Raw genomic sequence first — 22,533 nt, 5'->3', positions numbered from 1 at the left:
GGTAAGGTGAGACCAAAAAAAAAAAAAAAAAAGGTCACAACCAACTGACAAGCGCTTTCCACCTCACCAGCTACCATTTCTAGCTGATAAACTACATAAAAATCCTTACATAGCTCGCTACACACTGACTACTTTATTAGAGTGACTGCTCTATTAGAGTATCTCGATCTTTATCACGGTTTTCAGCCCCACTCCAAGAAAGATAATTTCGGTGCGATATCATTCTGAGGGGGGCTAAGCCCCCCTCAGCAGACCGAGAGGGGGCTTTAGCTCCCTAGCCCCCCCCCCCCCCCTTTCCGCCGCCTATGCTATACACTAATTTATATATGCAAAATTAAATTTCTATTGCAGTAGAGTATAATTAAAGTAAGAACTGGAGTTCATTAGCCCATTGATTAGCTAATGATTTTAAAATGCTGCTGGACAGACATTACATTAGACATTTCATGGATGTACAGAAAATACCTTTAGGCCAATGCATGAAACTTGAATACCAGTTTCTTGCTCAGATTTTTTGAAAATTCGATGCAGGTGGGTGGTTACTGTTCATTATTTTTCAAACACATGCAGTTAAAAGTACAACATACATCCCAAACATACAGGTTTCTGATACAACAGTGAGATTCGGTCCTTATACCAAGTTATGATAATATTATGTTAATTTAGTTATATGATTAGCTACTCCATGCATGCAACAATCAAAAAGCTACTAATTCCATTAATAACTATATAAAGCACTTTACTAACCTTTAAAGAATATTCTGCTACTTTTGTAACTCCATCTTATATATTCAAGTTACTTTTCCATTTGAGTATAGCTGATTGCTCTATTAGGGTAAAAGTGAAAGCTCTATACGTATAGAATGAAACTTGAATAGCTAGCAGTTTTGTGGTATAATCATAATCAATAAAGCCATGGGCGTAGCAAGGCAAAAAAATTATAGGGGGCCCACTAAAGCAGTGGCAGAGGAAGGTATAGTTACCTGTGAGTACATGTACAGTGCGCAAAGCCCCTCCCCTCCCTCAGAAAAGTTTTGAAAAATAAGTGCTATGAGGTTGAATCTGGAAGCAATTTTAACCAATAATTCTAATTACAGTTATGCTTACATAGTGTCTTTTAGCAACCATATATACCATGTTAATGCTCTGATTCAACTTCCACCGTCAAAGATTTGTAATTAGGGCTAGAGCTAGGGCTACTGAGAACAAGGACTCTTTGAGCTACTTCCACTAGAACCAAGCAAGGAATCACTACTAGAAGGTCCTTCACTAACAACTGGACTCTTTGAAATAGATCTACACGACTACCAGTATGAAATAACTCTGCACAACAGATGGCTATTTTATGTACATTAATGTGATATTATAATTAATGTACAGACTCTATACAGAGTATATATATATAGCAAACAAGGTTGTGATGTTTCAAGAACAAACTGAATATAGCACTGGGACAAAAGGAATATTTAAAGACCTCTACATTAAGTTTATAGTTGTTGAAGTTTCATTCCATCCATTGATTCAAATGAATAGACTTACAATCAAAATAATAATTTTGATCTAAAACTACAAAATATGTATAGCATAATATTATATGCATGGATTAATTTCATATACCCTAATGATCACAGTTAACTGCTATAGCAGTATATAAGGTCATACCCAGCTTTGCGACACCTTCAACCATATTAATGCCTGGTCTAAAAATATTATACATCCAGCCGATAAAGATGAAAAATTTCAAAGCAATTATCCAATGAAATTCTTTTATTATGTTTAAATGAATGTTCTATTAGGGTATATACATGACTGCTCTATAAGTTCCTGACCGCTCTATTAGAGTATATCAAACTGGACTGTTGTCTCTATCAATGGCCACAGACTGGGGGGCTGTTCCTACGCCTTTGATAGCTGTGGCTAATTGCGAGCTAGATTATGGGTTAAATTATCAATAATATTACTGTACAATTTGATCAGTTATATTTTAGTCTCCGCCCCAATTCACTGCGAGTCGGCCACCATAATTAAGCATTATAATAAATAAATTATTAGCGATTATACAATTCGATCGAATTTGCTGATAGATGATACAATTTGATCGATTTTGCTGATTGATGATACAATTCTATCGAATTTGCTGATCGATGATACAATTCGATCGATTTTGCTGATAGATGATACAATTCGATCGATTTTGCTGATTGATGATACAATTTGATCGATTTTGGCCCCTGTCCGAGGGTTTTGCTGTGTGTATGCTGGCGGTCCATGCGGTGTTTTTGTAGGCCTGTGTAGGCTCTGTAGGTTTAGCTGCTTTTTCTTTTTTCTGCTTTTTGTCATTTATAAATTAAATTAGGTTTAACTTCTAGCTAGAGATCGGGGAGGATGGGAGTGCCATTAGGGCCGGAATAAAAAAAAATAAATAAATAAATAAATAAATAAAAATTGCTGATCGATGATACAATTCTATCGAATTTGCTGATCGATGATACAATTCGATCGATTTTGCTGATCGATGATACAATTCGATCGATTTTGCTGATCGATGATACAATTCTATCGAATTTGCTGATCGGTGATACAATTCGATCGATTTTGCTGATCGATGATAAAATTCAATTGGCTGAAATTTTTGATCGATTAAAAAATTCGATCGATTTTTCGCATTGAATTTTTGCCCACAATACGCGCCATAGTCAAGCAGTACTACAAATGAGCCAAATTTCAAGATCGTATGTAATTACATCCATGAGTTATTAAATGATTTTGAGGGTTCAGCTCAACGTGAACATACTATTATACAATGTCATATAATCATATCACTGTCTTCTCTCTATGAAAGAAAACAGAATGGCCTGTTGGAAAAATTGCACAGTTTTACTATGAGTAAAAATTTTCATTCAAATAATATGTATGTAGTTAATGAGCTGCATGTGTATGCATAACACATTATTCCTACACACACACACACACACACACACACACACACACACACACACACACACACACACACACACACACACACACACACACACACACACACACACACACACACACACACACACACACACACACACACACACACACACACACACACACACACACACACACACACACACACACACACACACACACACACACACACACACACACGCACACACACACACACACACACTCCTGATTACACCGTTCTTATGGGTTACATGATACCTCATTTGGGGGAGCATGGATTGCACAACCCTGTGGACAGCAAGGCTCAGCTACGTGTCTAGCTATACACAAATGCTGAATCATTGTAGTGGTAACTATGTATTTTATGATTCAGCATTCATATACGTATAACAGTACTATGACTACAAATATCAACTTTATATAGTAGCCATCAACACCTTGCATATAATATGCACATTCATAGCACTACATGTTTCCCAGTAAACCAGCAAGCTACGTACCTCACTTGTTTACCTATATACAGATAGCTCTATAGTGCACAAACAAAAAACATTCATTGGTAGATATTCATAGATAATAACTGGAATGTATTTGATACTCTACTTCCTTACTAGAGACCTTGCATATGATGTAAGTGAGATAATCAGGCTTCTAAGTTTTGTGAAAATTTCCCATCTACATTGGGGTATCATGCTGTCATGTGTCATCACAGGATTCACAAAAACATTAAAATTACAAACAAGCAAAACACGGTTATATGATACTCATTACTCTATAAGAAAAAATCCCTGTGAGATTTTGTGGTAATTAACCATTCAGCTTAGCTATGTGTTGCACTTTGTTGTAAACAATGTTCTTATCAGGCTTCTGATTATGCTTTTTGGCTTCCATGCATAGCAACATAGCCAGTTTGTAGTTTTGTAATGCAGATAATTTGAGTGGCTATTGTGACTTGAGTAATAATGTCCTTCAGCGGCGGAGGAAGTAGTTGATATGAGGGGGGGCTGGGCTGACTCAGACTTATTTCTATAGTTTGGTAAGGTGAGACCAAAAAAAAAAAAAAAAAAAGGTCACAACCAACTGACAAGAGCTTTCCACCTCACCAGCTACCATTTCTAGCTGATAAACTACATAAAAATCCTTACATAGCTCGCTACACAGAGTGACTGCTCTATTAGAGTATCTCGATCTTTATCACGGTTTTCAGCCCCACTTCAAGAAAGATAATTTCGGTGTGATATCATTCTGAGGGGGAGCTTTAGCCCCCTAGCCCCCCCCCCCCCCCCCCCTTTCCGCCGCCTATGAATTGTCCTTTAAGTTATGCCATAAGTAATCCATTTTAGAGAACCAGGAAAAATAGTCAAGTCATCCCAATTTCCAAAGGGGTATTTCATGGAGCCCTTGAAACTCTCAGGTATACATACTGTACAATTTGACTGCATACCAACAACAATGCCATATAGAAGTCTACCAAGTCACAGCTTGTAATATGGTGTCACGGTGTTAATCCCTTTTGTGGTTTGTCACATGTGCCATGAACTGCTTGAAACTAACTAACGCACATGTGATACAGGTTGCATATCCTGATGAGAGATTCAAGACCTTGACCATATATAAACAAATTACTTAAGTATGATATCTTATGAATATTCAATATCTGATCAAACATTGATGAGTTGTCTAATGAAAGATTTATAATTTCGTAGGTGTGTGGTCAACGTCAAAACCAGATTTCACTCTTCATTGTGATTACGTATCTGCAAAATCCATGAAATTTTAGAGTTGATAAGGCAAACATTGAAGCATCTTACAAAAGGTTCTTTTATCTTACTAAGTCATATTCATTCACTCAGATTACTGTGCCTTGTGTATACCTGGCAAAGAACATGAAAGAGTAAAGTTGATTCTGAGATTGTTGAATTATGAAGACTTGTCTATTTAAACCTGCACTCTGTGTACTGCCTTAGGCAACATAATAGTAGTGACTTGGTTGAAATCTACAAAATAATCAATTGTATAAATGATATTCCATTCCACTTCAGCAATTCATCAGATCTACACCAACAGATTGGTCAGCACATGTAGAACAGTCTCCCTCAAAATGTTGTTAACTCCCTCCAATGTTAGAACAATCTAATTCTTGCAGGACAAATAAGTGAAATAATGCACATGGATGTGCTAAAAAGGCCATATCTTATAATTTCAGTGTCCAAACAAAGCACAATATGGGATAATCTAAACTTACAAACCTGTATAGACATTGATTTTATAGCTGCACACTCTACACTAATAAACCATTCAATTTTGAAAAGTATCTTGATCTTAACTACATATTATGTATAGTATATAATAATTGACACTTACATATACTTATTTGTTTATCATATTCCACCTCACTACAAGTTTCCCTATCTTGTCGAACCAAATACCTACAATTTTCATGCAAACTATGGATACTGCATGCTCACTTGAATGGCTTGTGTTGCATAATTTAAACCTGCCACACATATACATAGAAGTTTTATTGATATATTCACACACGCACACACACCTATGATACTCTAAATTTCTTACTGAGTTGACATATGAGCAAATTGCATGCTCTTCTCTCAAGCTGACCTTGAGTATATTTTGCATATACTTATGGTGTATGGCCATGGAGTAGCAAGTGCATGCAATAGACAAATTTCATAATAATGAAGAAATTAACCGTTGCCCCTAGCAACCTAAATTTTTCATTATTTGTAGGTGTCAATGTCTAAAGTCATCACCTCTCCAAGTTTTAAATGGATAGCATATATAAGTCATGAGATATCACATTTTGAAGTTGAAGGGCAACCACATAAATCATGGGATTAAAAAATGTCATATTTGTACTAATAATAGCATGGGTAGCAGTGAAATTTGGGATAAATACCACAAGTGTTGCATTCAAAATGGATAAAATTCACCTGAAATTTCTATTTTCACTGCAACAAGAGTGGTATTTATCCCAAATTTCACTGCTATATCCATGCTATTCCCATACTTGCTGCATATACGCATGCTGTGCATAAGCATTGCTATGTACACAATTTGTCACTATGTACTAAACACGCTTCAACACTAATTGGCATTACATTTTTAACATAAATTCTAGCCAATGAAATTGCAATTACAACTTTTTACTGCTACCAGTGAAATACGGGGTAAATTTCACTGCTACTATTGAGACTTTTGTATGGACAGTAAAACAGGTATGGTATTAATGACCTAAATACACTATCCATTTAAAACTTGGAGAGATTATTATTGAAATTCTCACCTACAAATTATGTAAAAATTGAGATATTTTTTGAAATTTTGGCTTTTGTATATGTTGAAATCCCTCAATTAAGTGAGAAGTTACTTTAGATATTGACATATTGTCACCTACATCTTATGCAAAATTCAGGTTGCTAGGGGTAGCAGTTATTATTATACGTTATAATGAAATTTGTCTATTGCTATTGCATCCTTTTCAAGAGCCAGGCTTAGTATACTACAAATTATAATACAGACTATGAAGTACATTTTTCTAATTCTTTATTATACAGTTGTCATTTACTAGAGTCTCAGAAGCACCTGACTAAATTCAACCAGATTGCATACTCAAACACCACTGTGAAAAAAGAGGAATATAAGATGGTATATCTAATGGCTTAAACTATACAAATAATCTCAGTATAGTCTTGCATTATACTAACTATCTTATACTTTAGTATAAACCCCATCTTATATTATGGGAAACAGATTATATTTTAGTTTAATACACATTCTTTGTATGGCTTTGTTTACTTAACTAAATGTGATAACTTTTTAGCTTCACCATCAGGTCTCATTATTGTCTCACTTTTAGCTTCACCATCTCATTATAAGCATCTCATGTGACTTAAGATTTTTTTTACTGTACCAAACAAAGTCATAATGATTTTACAATAAGTAGCTACACTTCTGTTAATCACTATAGCTAGCTAACTAACTTCAGTTTGTTGTGATAATTTCATACGCACACATTTTCATATAGCAAAGCATATAATACCACTAAAATTAATTATTCAATCTAAGAGCCATACAAATCTAGATTTTCTTGCACAGTTAGCACACCTGCAAAAGTTCGTAGTAATGCTTGTTTAAAATTGAAGGGGTCAGTGGTGTGCGCATGCGTATTAGATGCAATTAAGTCGCCATCTTTGTCGCTATTGTTGTATCAGAGGTTGTAAATGTGAGTGATACGACGGTGTATCTCGCGGAGAGAGTGTGCGCGATCGGCGCTATCGTCCAATGAGCCACGATGATAGTTATGGACCACAACTGTACATCCCTGCTGGCATAGGCGGCGGAAAGGGGGGGGCTAAAGCCCCCCCTCGGTCTGCTGAGGGGGGGCTTAGCCCCCCTCAGAATGATATCACACCGAAATTATCTTTCTTGGAGTGGGGCTCACCGCTGAAAACCGTGATAAAGATCGAGATACTCTAATAGAGCAGTCACTCTAATAAAGTAGTCAGTGTGTAGCGAGCTATGAAAGGATTTTTATGTATAGTTTATCAGCTAGAAATGGTAGCTGGTGAGGTGGAAAGCTCTTGTCAGTTGGTTGCGACCTTTTTTTTTTTTTTTTTTTTTTTTTTTTTGGTCTCACCTTACCAAACTATAGAAATAACTCTGGGTCAGCCCAGCCCCCCCTCATATCAACTACTTCCTCCGCCGCTGCCTGCTGGCTGTAGTGGTGAAGTGGCGCGGCCAAGTGGACAATTCCTTCGATGGCAGCAATCAAAAACAGCTCTAGATGAGTAAGCATTAGACTAAAATGATAGCTTGTACGATAGGTTTAGCCGTATTAAATTGTTTATTGTGTATTGTATGACAATGGCCTGCAAACGATTCAACTTTGGTGTTGCTGTGTACGTATTAGCTACATGTTTTATATCCTGTTATCTCAGCTTATGGCGGATGACGAGTGGACACAGTTCATCAGCCATCAACGGTAAGAGTATACATGGTCTGCTCTTACGATTTTGTATATTATCTCTTCAGAGGTACAGTTTCTTGTCGAACCTCTTAGTTCTACAGGCTGTCAGTGTACAACATCTGCAGTGTTAGTTTCCTTCAATGGCAGCTGCTTCCTTTAAAGAATCTGGTAGTGACCATATGCAGACAGTTTTGTTCCTTTTTTCACGGAGTTGATCAACGTCATCTTCTAATTACTTACAGCTGTAAGTGCATTAAGCCTGATTGTGTTTTTATTCATTCTCTTTTCAATAGGGTAGAATTACAGACTTGGTCTCAGTTCTAGGAGATTCTTCTTATTGCTAACATCTGTAAGTAAGTACACTGAGAGTGTCCAGTATACAATTTATATTTACCTTCGTTTAGGTTTGTGGAAACTGGTCTCATTTCTTCTGGCATGTATTTCACTACTTTTTATCAACAGCTGACGGCTGCTACCTTGTCTGGTACTGTAAATGAGTTGAGTGTTTTCAAGAACCTGTTCCGTCTTGTTTGTCCTTATTTCACTGACCATGCTCGTATTGCTAACAAAAGTAAGTTCACTGAGAGTATGCAAATTATATTATATTTAGTCTTGTTTCAGTTGTACTTAGTGATTACAAGATTCTTGGACTTGTTTATCAGTATATCAGATGCTTCTTGTGAGTTTACGTAACACTTTAGCCCAACAAAGTCACATACTAAGTGCATGGCTGTTTTATGTCTGGTTAGACTCACTGATAACACCTGTAAGTGCACCAAATAATCCAGAATATGAATTATGTTTGCCTCCATTTAGGGTTGTGAGACCTGGTCTTATTAGACTTGTCTTAGATGTACATGGATTGTCGGTCTCAGTTTTAAAAAATTGTTACAAACTGTAAGTACAGTGATTGTTCAGTATACGCATTATATTTACCATCTTTAATAGAGTTGTGGGACCTAGCCACCGTTCTACATGGTAATACTAGGTTTCCAGACAAGGTCTCAGTTTTATGAGATTCTTATTGTTGCAAACTGTAAGTCCAACGATTATCCAGAATACACATTATATTTACCATCTTTGTATTAGAGCTGTGGGAGACGACTATCAGATTGTCACAGAGTTCTACATAGTGATGATAATACAGGTAATTTGTAATGGAACTTGTGAATTGTATTTACTGTCTTACCTGCTGCAGTTGGATAAAGACTGATAAATGACGAAATTGATTTGATACTGCCATGGCCAAGGAGACATTGATTTACTAGCTGTACTTATTGTGGTTTTAACATATTTACAGAATTAAATTCATTACAAATATAATTATAGAAATTATTTAATTAAGGTAGCCACAGATTATAGGAAAGTAAAAAAGTACAGTAGTATAGTAGCCAATATATGGTTGAAATAGGCTTAGTATAGTCTGATAATACACCGCACTATACTAGTGATTTAATCTCTAATATATGACTGTCTTAAATGTATTCAATAAGCTTGTTATAGTAAAGTCCTAATCTAATAATACATGCTGTACTATTTCATTCCAATACTAACATAATAAGACTGTTATAGACCTTATTATTCTGAGCTTTTTTCACAGTGCACCCTCCCACATGCTTTCATAAACCACAAAGGTTGATCAGAATGTGAAGAACAAAATTAATTTACTCACATAACATGCTGTTTGTATTTCTGTTCATGGATTTTTGTGTGTACAACTTTAAAAATGTGACCTAAATAAATCATCCGATTCATTCTTATAAAAGAATGGTACGATTTCCATGTATTTGAGCTTTGTGGTAGAATCAATGCTATAAATAATCAATACATGAAATAATAAAAGGTTTTCTCTGTTAGCTTCATGCATGGTAGCAATTAAGATTCCAATTATTTCATTCATGACAAAGTGAATCTAGTGTAGATTTTTAGAGCACATCGAAAGTCAAAGTTGTCTAACAAGTCCCCTTCAGGTGTACTTTTTGTTTCAAGTGTCTATACATTACATAGATATGATATGCATTATTTACACAAGAAAGTTTTTCCAAAAAATATTAGTGGTTACCTATGACAACTATATAATTGCAAGTGTCTGGCATGCATGTCTTCTACTTAGCCTAGCTGTAGCCACAGCCTGAGTAAGCATGCCCCAGCTCAGGTCTTTTTACCCATACTGAATACTTTATGTACACTGAGAAATGCAAATCAAAGCAACCTGCCAATGTCACATCTATGTGATATTCCACACTCACACAGGTATTTAAATAAATTCACAGCAGCACACAACAAATATTCACTGTTGTCACATGACATTACAGAACATGATGCATAGACCACAGAATGGCTAAATTAGCCACAATGATATACGACAGAACACCCTCACGAAGTTAATGGTTGTTTTCCATTAGTTATTCTACTACTATGCATGCATGTACTACATGCACAACATTCTGTAAGAAAGTAATGATATTTCACAGCCTTTGAATATTCATTAAGCTTGTCTATACCATGCAGTAATTCATAGATCTGAGTCACTTTATCCGGAGGCTTAATCCACACCATCATGGCTGGTTGGCTACAACTACTGGTTTCAATTAGTCCACCACCTCCATCAACTCATGATCATCAAACAATGCATAATATCAATTTGGTTTGTATCTGTAATTATACAGTGTTAGTCAGATTCCACAACACTGCTATTGTGGTTCACACTAAATGTACACAATTTATAACAATTCAGTTGCATAAAATAAAATGCACATGTTCTCTAAGCAAATGTCATTTAGCTACAATTGATGAGCAGTTATTATATGAACTAGCTATATCACAAACAAGTTCAAAATTAATTTGAAGTCACTTCAATAATAATTATGATGATAACCAGTACAACGAATGTTAGAATAGCAGCAACGTTGAGCCCCAGTGACCACTTTCCTTGTGTCTTGCCATTTTCAATGTCTCCTCTGCTGAAACTATCATTACTCTGAAATGAATATTTACTGTAGTTTGAAGTACACAACAAGGAGAAATGTTTGTTACTTTAAAACCTGTAGAACAGCCTGGCTTACATGCACAACTGCAATGAGGCACAGCAGCAATTATCGTGTGCCCAAATCAAAATTTATATAGCACAATAAAAAATTACTTTAATAATGAAGTAGGGTTCCAGCAATAAACTATGAGGGAAAATCCTGCTTGGCATTGTAGCAATGTGTTGAAATCCCTAAATTGGCATGTTTCACCATCTTTTAAATGCCACGGTACCCACATTAACAGGTGCACGCCCACAGCTGGCTGTGGCAGCCTAAACCCCACAGCTGGCTGTAACAGCCTAAACCCCACATTAAACTTAATTTTTCAGCCTAAAAAAGCCAAATTTCCATGATTCTTAACATACAACACTATGTACTGTATGATGCAATTCATCCTTGGTGAAAACAGCTGTTTAGGTTCAATCATAATAGATGACGCATTCATACAATACAACTATAAAAATTTAACCACAAAATTATTTCTGCAATTTCTCATGTTATAGACAAGTTTTCTACATACAGTGTGTAAGAAATCAACTAAATTATGAGATAGCCATCTTCAAAGTGTAAATTTTATGCACGAGTGCCAACAAAATGATCACAAATAGAGTAGCAGATTTATGGTTACCATAAGGTCATACAGAATACATAACTACTTACCACTACTGAACAGATCAGTGCAGGAATTGAACATATCAGCGATGGCCAAGAGCACAAGACACTTAGCACTACGCATACAATAGACAATACAAGGAAGCTCTGTGAAACTGCACCAGGGTAACTTGCAACCACAATTGTACGTGGCTGTTCTTGTACAACCATCTATATGGTGTTAAAGGGATATGTATATACATGTTCGCAACAATAATAAACTTGCATAATATGTCTACAATTCTACATGAAAAAAACTAGGAAAACTGGGTGAATGAGCATGCAGCATTCAAATTATCATAAGTTAAAATCTTCCAGTCTTTCACTAATTGATGTAATATAACTGCATGCTGAAATGATCTGTTAAATTATTATTCACTGAAATTTTAGGTACCTAACATTCCTACAATAGCTTCATGGTTTTGATGAATGCCACAAATGACTAACAGCAGTAACTGATCCAATACCAAAGCCAAAGAATTCATGTTATAACCAATAAATACTGATAATTGCTCTACAATTTTGTGCTTGCTTGTTAACGGCTATGACTATATACAGTCGTATAGTACTTGTACAGTGTTTTATAACAAGTAAATTCCTTCCAAGTTAGGCATGCATTTGTCTATTAGGATTGTATATTTTACAGTGACTGTTCTATTAGAGTATCTCAATTTTTTCATGTAATAAGTTGTAGTTGCTCAACTTTTAACAAAATAAATCCTGTACCCTTTTACGCTAAAATACGATTTCCAGTCTGTTGTCACAAGTTTGCTGGCATAGCACTTATTATGATGATGACAATTGGCATGAGTGGGACTAAATCGTAGTGTACTACCCCACCAATCAGTTCCAAAATGGCTATAATATTGGCTTTGGTTCGATAGAGAAGTTACAATAGTATTGTGTTACACAGTTTATCTGATTACTTTTGTAATAATCTAATAGAGCACACCAAGGATCCTAATAGAACACACATAGATTTTCTAATGGTAGAGCTACAAAATTGCAAACGTTTATGAGAATCTATAAAGTAAATTAAGTGAGGTGTACAGCTGTGATAGCAATGACTCAGTGGTTAAGGATATTGGCGGGTCCTTGGTTCAAACTCTGGTAAATTTTTCAATATTTCTTTTTACCCTGTGGTGACTGTTCTATTAGAGTATTTTGACCCCACAATTTAGTTGCTTGGTTTTTGCCTTATAACTCCATAGTTGTCAATGCGATTTTTTTAAAACTACAACAGGTTTGAGCTAACTTATACACATACTGATTTAAAGTTATTACCATAAGTGGTTTACGTTGTAGGTGTGTTGCCTTAATAAATGTGACCAAATTTTGGAAAACCGTCGATATACGCACAATAGTACTTTTGTAATAAAACGCATTTAAAAACTATGGGTAAAAAATGCAAGCTCCAGAAAAAAATTATGCAAGTTTTTATCGCCTCACTGGTGGGCGGATTAAACCTCCAATGGATAAATCCTGGGTATCATCGTGTTCGCATGTTCATAGGGAGTACAAAAATCTATGTTTCATCTCCATACATGAAAAGCTTTCAAAGTTACAGACATTTGTTTACAACGCGGTGACGAAAGAATTTACCGACGATCGTTGTTCAGTGAATTTGCCTTCCTTCTCAAACACAGAAGCATGCCTGGAGAAAAACTATACCTTGGTGGATGCACAAATTCATGGCGAACACAATGACCCAGGATTCAATTCCATATGCCGTTGTATTAGTAAGTTATGATGGTTTATGTAAGCGCCTGTAGATTCTTTTCTCGATAGCTTCTGTGCATATCAATTTATTTGCTCGTCCGGCTGTCTAGTACTGTATTTCCAACGCTGCTTAACTTATCAAGCTGAAACTTAGCTAGTCCATTCCTCTGTCCCTGTAGAAAACAAAGAACAAGTAAAATGCATTTTGAAAATTGTGCATATATCGACGATTTTCTAAAATTAGGTCACAAATGCAAATAATGGTCTGTAGCTCTATGACTATTTATCAGACTTGTACCAGACTTGGTACGCCCCCCCTTCCCAAACCAAAGGTAGAAATTACTTGTTTGAAATTATTTGCTTGAGGTGCTTGTCAATTGTAGAGATCAAATAGCTTAAGCACACACACATGGCTTTCACAGCAAACGGTATTGTATTTGGTTATTGTATGATCCAAAGCATATATTAAGCTGAACTTTGAGAGCTTGTATTTCACAATTGTGTTAGGCAATTTTGCTCAAATTTGGTATATGGGGTGCTGAAGATGGAGGGCATTTGCAGTACAAAAATATTTCCAATTCGAGAAAGGAGCATGGAGCTACATATGTGGGAAATAACATTTTCTTTCTTCATGTAAATATACTCACAGTGTGGTGCACCAGCCACACAACACACTACTGTGTGTCTTGACTCAGTTAAAAGTTTCATTGGAAGTGTTAGCAGTCTAGAGTTTGTAGGCATGGTTCCATTAGATTACATGCCTAACCAATACTCTCAAGCCATAAAGGAAAGTCAGGCTGGTTATGGGCAGGAAAGCCATAATCCAGTAGTCTACCATACTGTATGATTAATTTATACATATGCAGATTTGTGTATTGTACGATAATTCAACTTATTTACTTACATGCACAGCTTGTGTTTGTGCCAACGGATATACACCCTTCTCTTTCTCAAAATCATATGGTGGAGGTTGAGTGGGATAAGGCATTTGGTTAGGGGCTGCAAAGTTGGCATCTTGAGGTGGATAGTACTGCAGTCCAGCATTTGGATCTTGATACTGTTGAACAGGATAAGATTGCTGTGGATACTGGGATGGTGGATAGGCATCTGTATAAAGATAACACACAGTAATTTCAATCAAATAAGACCAGACTTCAGACATTACATGTATTATCATACAGTACGATAGCTGTATATTAGGTTTGGGTTTTCCTGGCCAAAAATATCACCCAAAAACCAGCTTCACAATACCATCCTGGTGCCTTGGCAGTATTGGTTACTGTACATATAACCAACAGGGGCGTATGAAGCATGGATATATTTCCAGTAGTGTAACCAACGGGTGTCAGCACACTGTACTATATATTACTGAAAAGATCGGGATATTCTAATAGAGCAGTCAATGACTCTAATAAAGCAGTCACACTCAAAACCTTCTTTTTTTGGTATTCAGCTTTACCACTGGGCATCCATAAATTAAATATCTTCCTACGCTCTTGACCAAGCTCAAAAGTGGCTTCAGTACGACCCTAATGCTTCCAATAGATTGCTACAAAAAAATTTTATTCAATGGAATTTTCTACTGACTAACTGCCTGCCTGCCTGCCTGCCTGCCTGCCTGCCTGCCTGCCTGATGCCTTCAGACAAGCGTAACTAGATAACGGCTAAGGCTATCAGCTTGATTTTTTCACTGTTTGACGTTGCTTCAACCCAAGATGTGCCTTTTGGCATACTGCAGTGCGTACAATGCATGCATCATGGACTTACCTTTATCCTCCTTTGTGTCCATTTCTTTTTGCTGACAGCCAAAGGTGTCAATTCGTGGTAGCACGATGGCTTCCCACCACGGGAATTGTCCGTATTTTCCATGGTGGCCGGATTGATTGCAAAGGTGCTTCTCTTACTGTTCTATGTTTGTAGCACTGTGAAATGGGCTGAACATAGCTGAAAGTGAGGCGTAATGGCCACTTTCACTTTTGAGTCAGAAATTGATAGTTGGGGCAAGCAAATTGCCTGTATATTTTTGTGGTGAATGGATTGACTGCAGAGGCACTTCTCCTACCTGTTCTTCATTTGTAGCACCTTGTAACAGGCTGAACATGGCTGAAAGTGAAATGTGGCTATGCGTTCGGTCGAAAACATTACCTTTGGTGCCATCCTTTCTTTTGATCCAGTATGTGTGGGTTCACCAGTCATAATAATGTTACAAAAAACAGTAAACAAACAAAAATTAAGAATTTTAAGTTCGATTAGGGATCATAGAAAAAGTAGGGAAACAAGGGAGGTCACCTACACCTGCGGATATACTAGTGAACATTTAATCCCTCTACCTATCATGACTGAATTAGGGATTAAATGTCCACTAGTATAGCTGCGAGTTTAGGCAACCTCCCTTGTTTCCCTACTTTTTTCTATGATCTCTAATCAAACTTAAAATTCTTAACTTTTCTTTACACCTCTAACGACTACTGCATGCGAGTTGTATAGTTGATAGCTATCTGGTGTTTGATGTGCTACAGCTACTTATTGAATTGGTGACATCAAGAGTTAATGGTAAGATCATCATTTCATGCATCATTCAGATTAGCACGATTGAAAGCTGCTAGCTGCACTTTGCTAGGCTTCCAGCTTGAATTCTTTGACTCCCTGGTTAACACTGGTATAGCTAGAGTATAATAGTGCTCAAATTTCTGTTGAGTTGTGCCCATTTTATATGAAGCGATAGCTGTTATATTACTATCTATACCAAAATGAGCGAAGCTATGGTGACCTCCAAAACAAGTTGTGAAATCAAAGGCGATGCTAAGCTAATGCTATTATTTTAAATGACAAGCACATTTGATTTCATAATCTTATTCTTACTAGCCTTTTTAGAGTGTCGTATCCTTTCTTTCCTAGCTTGGGTGTTTTTGGTATAGATATCACTTCTTTTCCTCTAATTGTAAGCCCCAAAACTGACCTAGCCGGCTTTGAGGATTCCTTTTTACTTGACTTTACTGTATCAAGACTTTCAAGTTTCTATTGTCTGTTAGAATGAACTATTTAGCTGTATGTATCACAGCTGAACTTTAAACAGGGTTAATCTCATTTGTAATAACTGAACTCTCATCAGGATGACCTGCTTTGTAGCTGAACTCTACACAGGATGTATAGCACAGCTGAACTCTCTACAGGGTGATTTGATAGCTACGTACTGTAGCTGAGCACTCTACAAAATGACTTGAAACATAATCGAACTATCTACAGGGTGAATTTTCGTAGCTGATCTTCTCTACAGGTTGTAGCTAAACTCTCTACAGGGTGACTTGCTACATAGCTGAAGGCTCTACAGTGTGACTCGGTACATAGATGACTCTCAACAGGGTAACTTGTATCATAGCTGAACTCTCTACCTACTTTTGATGCAGCTGAGCTCTCTACAAGGTGATGTGCTACATAACAGTGTGAGTTGTATAATAGCTGAACTTTCAACAGGTGTATAGTCTCAATTACCCGCAGTCAAATGGCTTAGTTCAGAGAAAAGTTCAAATAACCAAGAGGCTATTCAGAAAGGCAATTGAAGGCAACACAAGTACTGAGCTTGCTTTTTGAATTTAGAAATACTCCGTCTCCAGTCCAGCTAATGATTATAGAGTAGAGTGACTTCAATCGGTGCTACCAATAACCCAATCATTATTGACTCCAGCAATCAGTGGAGATGCTAGTTACTAAGAAACAAAACCAAAAACAGCAGTAGTGCTGCAGTGCTACAAACAGATATCTATAGACAGCTACCACCTTCTTTAGAGTGTGACACCATTTAGTATAAATGTGACGAGGCTCAGAATGGCAACCAGTGTTGTTAACAGTAAACATCCGACAGCCTCAGTATCATACATGATCAGAAATTCACAGCAAAATCTTCTGAGAAGAACTGAGGCAAATTAATGAAGTGCCACCAAGAAATCAAATGATTACAATACAGATGACTCTGTAAGTAACATGAATATATTTAGACGATGTATACCAAATGCACATTATGGCTGTGATTGTAAGTCAGTATATGGAACTTATCTGCAATGACGTCACAACATAAAAATGGTGGCAATAGTGTGGGGACTTTGTACGTATTGGGAGAGGTGGCGTTTTGCTATGAAAACATTAATATACATCAACAAAGGGAGAGGTGAGGCATACATACTTACTTACAAGACAAATGCGTACTGTTTTATATCCGTATCAAAACTTAGGTCTGGTTTTGCCTGTTGGGATTATTTCATATCACCACATCACCATAACTAGCCTCTTACCTTCATTATCCAATGTTTCCATGCTGTGAAAGCCGTAAACAAGGCTTTTTAGTTACTACGAATAAAAATGTGACGAAGTCCCCACACTAACACAGCCATTCTGTCAATTATGACATCAATGCGGATAAGGTCCATATACAAGGGGTAGCCAATTCCATACCGCCAATTGATGCACTCGCGACTGGGATCAAAAAGCTTGATCGCCAAAATATTGCCTTGATCACTTGATTTCGTCTTTCCAAAAGCCTTGATTCTTGATCGTCAACTGTATAAGCTTAGTAAATTCTTGTGTTGCCCAAAGTTAGCTTTTGATCGCCACTTTTACGGACGCCTTGATCGCTTGATTCACTGCAAAAATACCCCTTGATCACTTGTAGTGTTTTTCTAGTACAGGTATAATGATCTAGTACAGTTATAGTTCTAGTTCAGTTGCCAGAAATATTTTAAGTTTGTATTAGTTCTAGTATTCATGGTTTAAAACAATTTTAGTTAGTATTAGTTCTAGCGTTCCTTGTTAGAAACAATAATAGTTTGTATCAGTTCTAGTATCCATGGCTGAAACAATTTTAGTTAGTATAATAGTACCTACAATTTAGTAAGTATTAGTTATAGTACAGTACTGATGCTAAGAATATAATACTTTGTCATACTTACATATTCACTGCTTTTACAAAAAATTGATCACTAGCTAGGTCTATTAGAATTATTATCCCATTTATGCCACTTTGAGAACTTGAACCTAATCAAAGACTTTAAAAAAATCCTACCTAAAAAATATACTTCTTGTTTCTACGTAAGAAATAATCTCTTTCTAAGGTTTTGTCTGTCACGCAATTTTGTTTTCCTCTTGCCACCTCTCCACCAGAAGAAAATATTTTTTACACCAGAACGGTGGTTGCTAAAATGTCACAAGCCACTTGAGATAGTATTGGAAAGTCGCCTGTGCTCTTACAAAGGTTATATCATTTTATATGTACTTCAATGTCAGGCTTTAATGAGATTGTGCCAGATAGTCAGTTTACCAATCAGGTTTCTTCTAAATCTCAAACAAAAATTATTATTGTAGCAGCAGTTGTAGTATTAAAAATTTTAGTTTAGTTCTATAATCACATAGTGGTTTAATTTGCCATACATTAGTCCCAATAGTAGGAGTGCAATTATTCCCAAATCACACGGCCTTGTTTCTATAATTGCACTGTAAAGTAGCCAATAAAATAGCAGAATAACAGAAGCCTTTTAAGTGCAACAAGAAAGTGATATAATGAATAGCCAATCAAATAAGCTGATAATAGAAGCCTTTTAAGTGCAACATATGTAGACATTTTGAGTAGCCAATCAGAATTGCTGACATGTGAAGCCTTTTAAGTGCAACAACAAATGATGTAATACAAAGAAGGATGATGCAATCACCTGGTAGAAGTTAATGGCCACATAGAACTGGATAGATGTGTACTACAAACCACGAAGGGTGGTCACTATGTGATTAGTAGGCAATCACACGTATTTTCGTGCAATTATGGAATAATTGTACTCAAATGTGTGTGATTACCTATACGTATTGGTACTATATAAAGCTATTAATTTTAGTTTAGTTCTTGTTCAAAAACTGAAAAACAGCATTTTTCTAATTGTAGCTCCAGTTTTTTAAATAGATTGCAATGGAATTATAGTATATTTTCCTAGAAATAAAAAGAAAAGGTTGTACTAAAACTACTTTTTAGTTCTAGTTCTAGTACACTAGAAAAACACTAATCACTTGATTAAATCTTGATCCTGGTCGCAGGTGCATCAATTGGTGGTATGGAGCTGAGGCCACATCAACTTGAATTAATGTTTCTCGGGCAAAAGATAGGCAAACATAGGGTCGATAGGTAGGCAAAATAAACATTAAAAAATTTTTTTTCTAAACTTAGACTAAAGCTAATCACTCACAGTATATATAACTATGCAAAAGAATAATACATACTTTAATGCAGTAGCGTAAGTGACCTATTATCGAACGGTACCTATTATCGAACATAAAAATCACGTAACGTATTCGGAAGTTTACAATTTTATTCCGCATACTCGCAAGGTGTTTATTTGGAGAATTCCAATAGTGTAGCCTATTCTTAATGAGCTTTCCATCCTTTAGAGTTTATGTGTGGACATCACAGCAGTCTTGATACTCATCACCACTGACGAAGAAATAAAGAAAAAGAACACAGGAATCGCCGTGAAAGAAGTACAACTCGAGCGTGAATTTGGTGGCAGAATTTGGCTTACTGTTTGTCATTTACCTTAGTAAAAGATGTATCCACGAAGACTGTACAGAAGGGGTTGTTGTAAACAAGGATAATAAGACTGTGTTATTGGTCGTAATGTGCTGATTTTTCACTGTACGCATTTTACACTAAACGATTCGCTGTTGTAACTCACAAGTGCATGCTTGTATCAAAACTATACTTCAGTTACAGTATCATGGTACTTCAGATAACACGTTCATATAATAGTTAAGAGTGTGTAGGGTGCACTGAAGACACCACAGTAGAAAAGGTACAAAATGTTCGATAATTGATTAACGTAAATTAATGGGCGTTCGATAATAGGTATCGGTGTTCGATAATTCATATTTTACGGAATGCAGAAATCCACTCATAACACGGACACTAATCGGATACTATTACTCAAACTTACGTGAGGTATTCTACAAGGCGCTACCTCCTGGTTAAAAGTCGAGGTTGATACTACTTTCCTGGAGATATTTATGAAGTAAAGTATAAATTTTGTTCGATAATCGGTCACTTACGCTATTATATAAAAGTAAATAGCTTCATGCGCCAAGTTATTTTACAACTAAAAGTAAAAATAGCTTTTATTCACTCCACGCTTTACTGATACGGAAGGCCAGCAATACATCGACACCATTTCCTTCCACTCACATGACCAAACACGTGATTTTAAAAGTTAACATAAACATTGTTCCAAGAAAATAAATGTGTCGGTCGGGCCCGAGAAACATGAAATTAAGTTGAAGTGGCCTGACTATCCCTTGATATAGTCAATGTACAAATCGATTTCCTTGCTCTTCCAACTGTCCAGCGTTTTAATTAGTCTCGCAGCATCATCAGTCTTTTCCAATCCATATATTTCCCTTTCCCTTTGTGCTTTCCATTGCTACGTCATGACTAAAGCACGAGACACTGAATCAAGATGGCAGTACGTCCGCGCGTAAACTCCCTGATAAGAAATCGGTCTAAAGACAATTGAGGGGGTAGCCTACTATACATATAGTTACGTGCTATACATAAATCACCTGGTTGTGGTTGGTCCGAAGGGTAGTTTGGCGGCAAAGGCTGAGCGCCTTCGGCCGGATGAGATTCAAACCCTTTATTAAATAGCGAAACAGAAAATACAATGAAGTAAATACAGATAATAGCTATATACCATACCCATGACCAAACTAATCTTACCTGCAGACATTGTGCCAGTGATTGTACTAAGTGATGTAGCTACACCTACTGCACACTGTCACACAACAAATCAGTTATATAGCGGTACCGTGGCTGCCTTTAGGCGTGTAGGCGTATATCAGTGGTGACGCAGGCAGTTTACGCACTTATATAGCTTCGTTTACCATATAGCTATATATGGTGTCATAATTTTTTTCCAAAAATGTGATCATTCTTGTCGAAGCCATATATAGTAAACCACTTGAATGACTGCGGTCAGCGGCGTCGCACGTGCCTTTTAGAGACGGGGGGCGCCAGACCAGAGCCGCCTCGACTCGTGGTATAACACGAAATAACAAGTTTTATATAACCGAATTTGATTGGTTGCAGGGGGGAGGGGGGCAAAGGAGTTCTTGAGTCTTGACCAAGGGCGGATTTAGGGGGGGGGGGCGCTTGGGGCGCCAAAGCATAAATTTTACCATGTGCAAGCTAGGAAGCTTCTAGAAGTTGCAGTACAGATGCAATTGCATCTTATACGTATATGCATGGGCAATGAAAAGATGGAAAAAGAAGAGAGAATGGCTAATCCTTCTAAGAGGGGTTCAAGTTATACTTTTGGTGTGAGACTTAACCTAAGGCCACTCCAAATAAATTCTCTGTTTCCCGTCCACCGCCCGCATCTAGTTACTGTCAGCTCTATTATATTCCATTATTCCGTATTCTTCCATTATTTTCCGGTTATTGTTGCATACTGCATGACAGGCTCATTTGAAACCATGTCAGCTCACGTGTCAGCAGTGCTATCAAGTCTGCACAAACTTCACGTTTATGCTATTTTTGCAACCTCAAAAGGAAGGAACAAGCTTAAGCATACTTTTATGCAGCTTTTTATGATTGGGCAAGCCGGCAAGGCAAATAATGGCTTGAAAAGCTACCAATCTTATAATGAATAATGGAAATGAACCGCCCGCCCGCATGCAAATATGCTTGAGTCCAGGACGGGAAACAGAATTTATTTGGAGTGGCCTAAAAGCTGCTAAAAATCGAAATACTCTAATAGAACAGTCAACTACTCTAATAGAACATCCATCATAATGTTTTTTCAAGAAGTTGCCAGTGTGTTTTCTTGACCTATGCACTGCTATCTTACCATTGCTCCAAACATCCTGCCATGCATATACTAATCACTTTCTGAGAACAACTTCTGTCAAATGGTTTAATATTATAGTGGGTATTTTCAGTTGTTGTTACAAACTTGATGCTTGGGTTGACATGCTTAAGTAAAACAGTTAATTTCTTAGAATGTATACAGTTGACAAGGCTGTAACATCTGAGAACTGTTTGTTTTTGCTTACCAGTACCAAAGTTCCATGCTGCATTTATCTGAATCTAGCATCAATTAAAGCTAATAAAATTCAATGTCATACAGGGTTTGCACTCCCAAACACCTTGAAGCTCAACTTTATAAGCTCAAA

At 36.7% G+C, this 22,533-nt stretch overlaps 1 protein-coding gene and 1 long non-coding RNA gene across 5 annotated transcripts; one reads left to right on the top strand and one right to left on the bottom strand.

Moving 5' to 3' along the window:
- The first annotated feature begins 7,611 nt into the window (after window positions 1-7,611).
- LOC136250447 (uncharacterized) lies at window positions 7,612-9,262 on the top strand. Of its 3 annotated transcripts, none has more exons than XR_010698546.1 (10): window positions 7,612-7,760; window positions 7,911-7,954; window positions 8,005-8,183; window positions 8,233-8,288; window positions 8,344-8,510; window positions 8,561-8,705; window positions 8,756-8,836; window positions 8,888-8,975; window positions 9,029-9,086; window positions 9,138-9,262. It is a non-coding gene; the product is annotated as an uncharacterized lncRNA (long non-coding RNA). The 3 variants fall into 3 exon arrangements; XR_010698548.1 differs by having other exon boundaries at window positions 8,233-8,292; XR_010698547.1 differs by having other exon boundaries at window positions 7,613-7,760; window positions 8,402-8,510.
- Window positions 9,263-10,661: 1,399 nt separating this feature from the next.
- LOC136250446 (cell death-inducing p53-target protein 1 homolog) lies at window positions 10,662-21,234 on the bottom strand. Of its 2 annotated transcripts, XM_066042655.1 has the most exons (5): window positions 21,080-21,234; window positions 20,923-20,994; window positions 14,243-14,445; window positions 11,629-11,790; window positions 10,662-10,919 (listed from the first exon to the last, which is right to left on the bottom strand). In XM_066042655.1, exons 1-5 carry the CDS (start codon window positions 21,087-21,089, stop codon window positions 10,779-10,781), a joined length of 588 nt encoding a protein of 195 aa, XP_065898727.1. In that variant the 5' UTR covers window positions 21,090-21,234; the 3' UTR covers window positions 10,662-10,778. The 2 variants fall into 2 exon arrangements, with proteins under 2 accessions (XP_065898727.1, XP_065898728.1); XM_066042656.1 differs by lacking the exon at window positions 20,923-20,994 and having other exon boundaries at window positions 21,080-21,229.
- Between the last annotated feature and the right edge of the window lie 1,299 nt (window positions 21,235-22,533).

The sequence above is a fragment of the Dysidea avara genome, chromosome 3 (assembly GCF_963678975.1).
Source record: "Dysidea avara chromosome 3, odDysAvar1.4, whole genome shotgun sequence".
Classification (NCBI taxonomy): domain Eukaryota; kingdom Metazoa; phylum Porifera; class Demospongiae; order Dictyoceratida; family Dysideidae; genus Dysidea; species Dysidea avara.
Note: the sequence above shows the minus strand (reverse complement) of the source record. Positions and strands in the feature narration are given on the sequence as shown.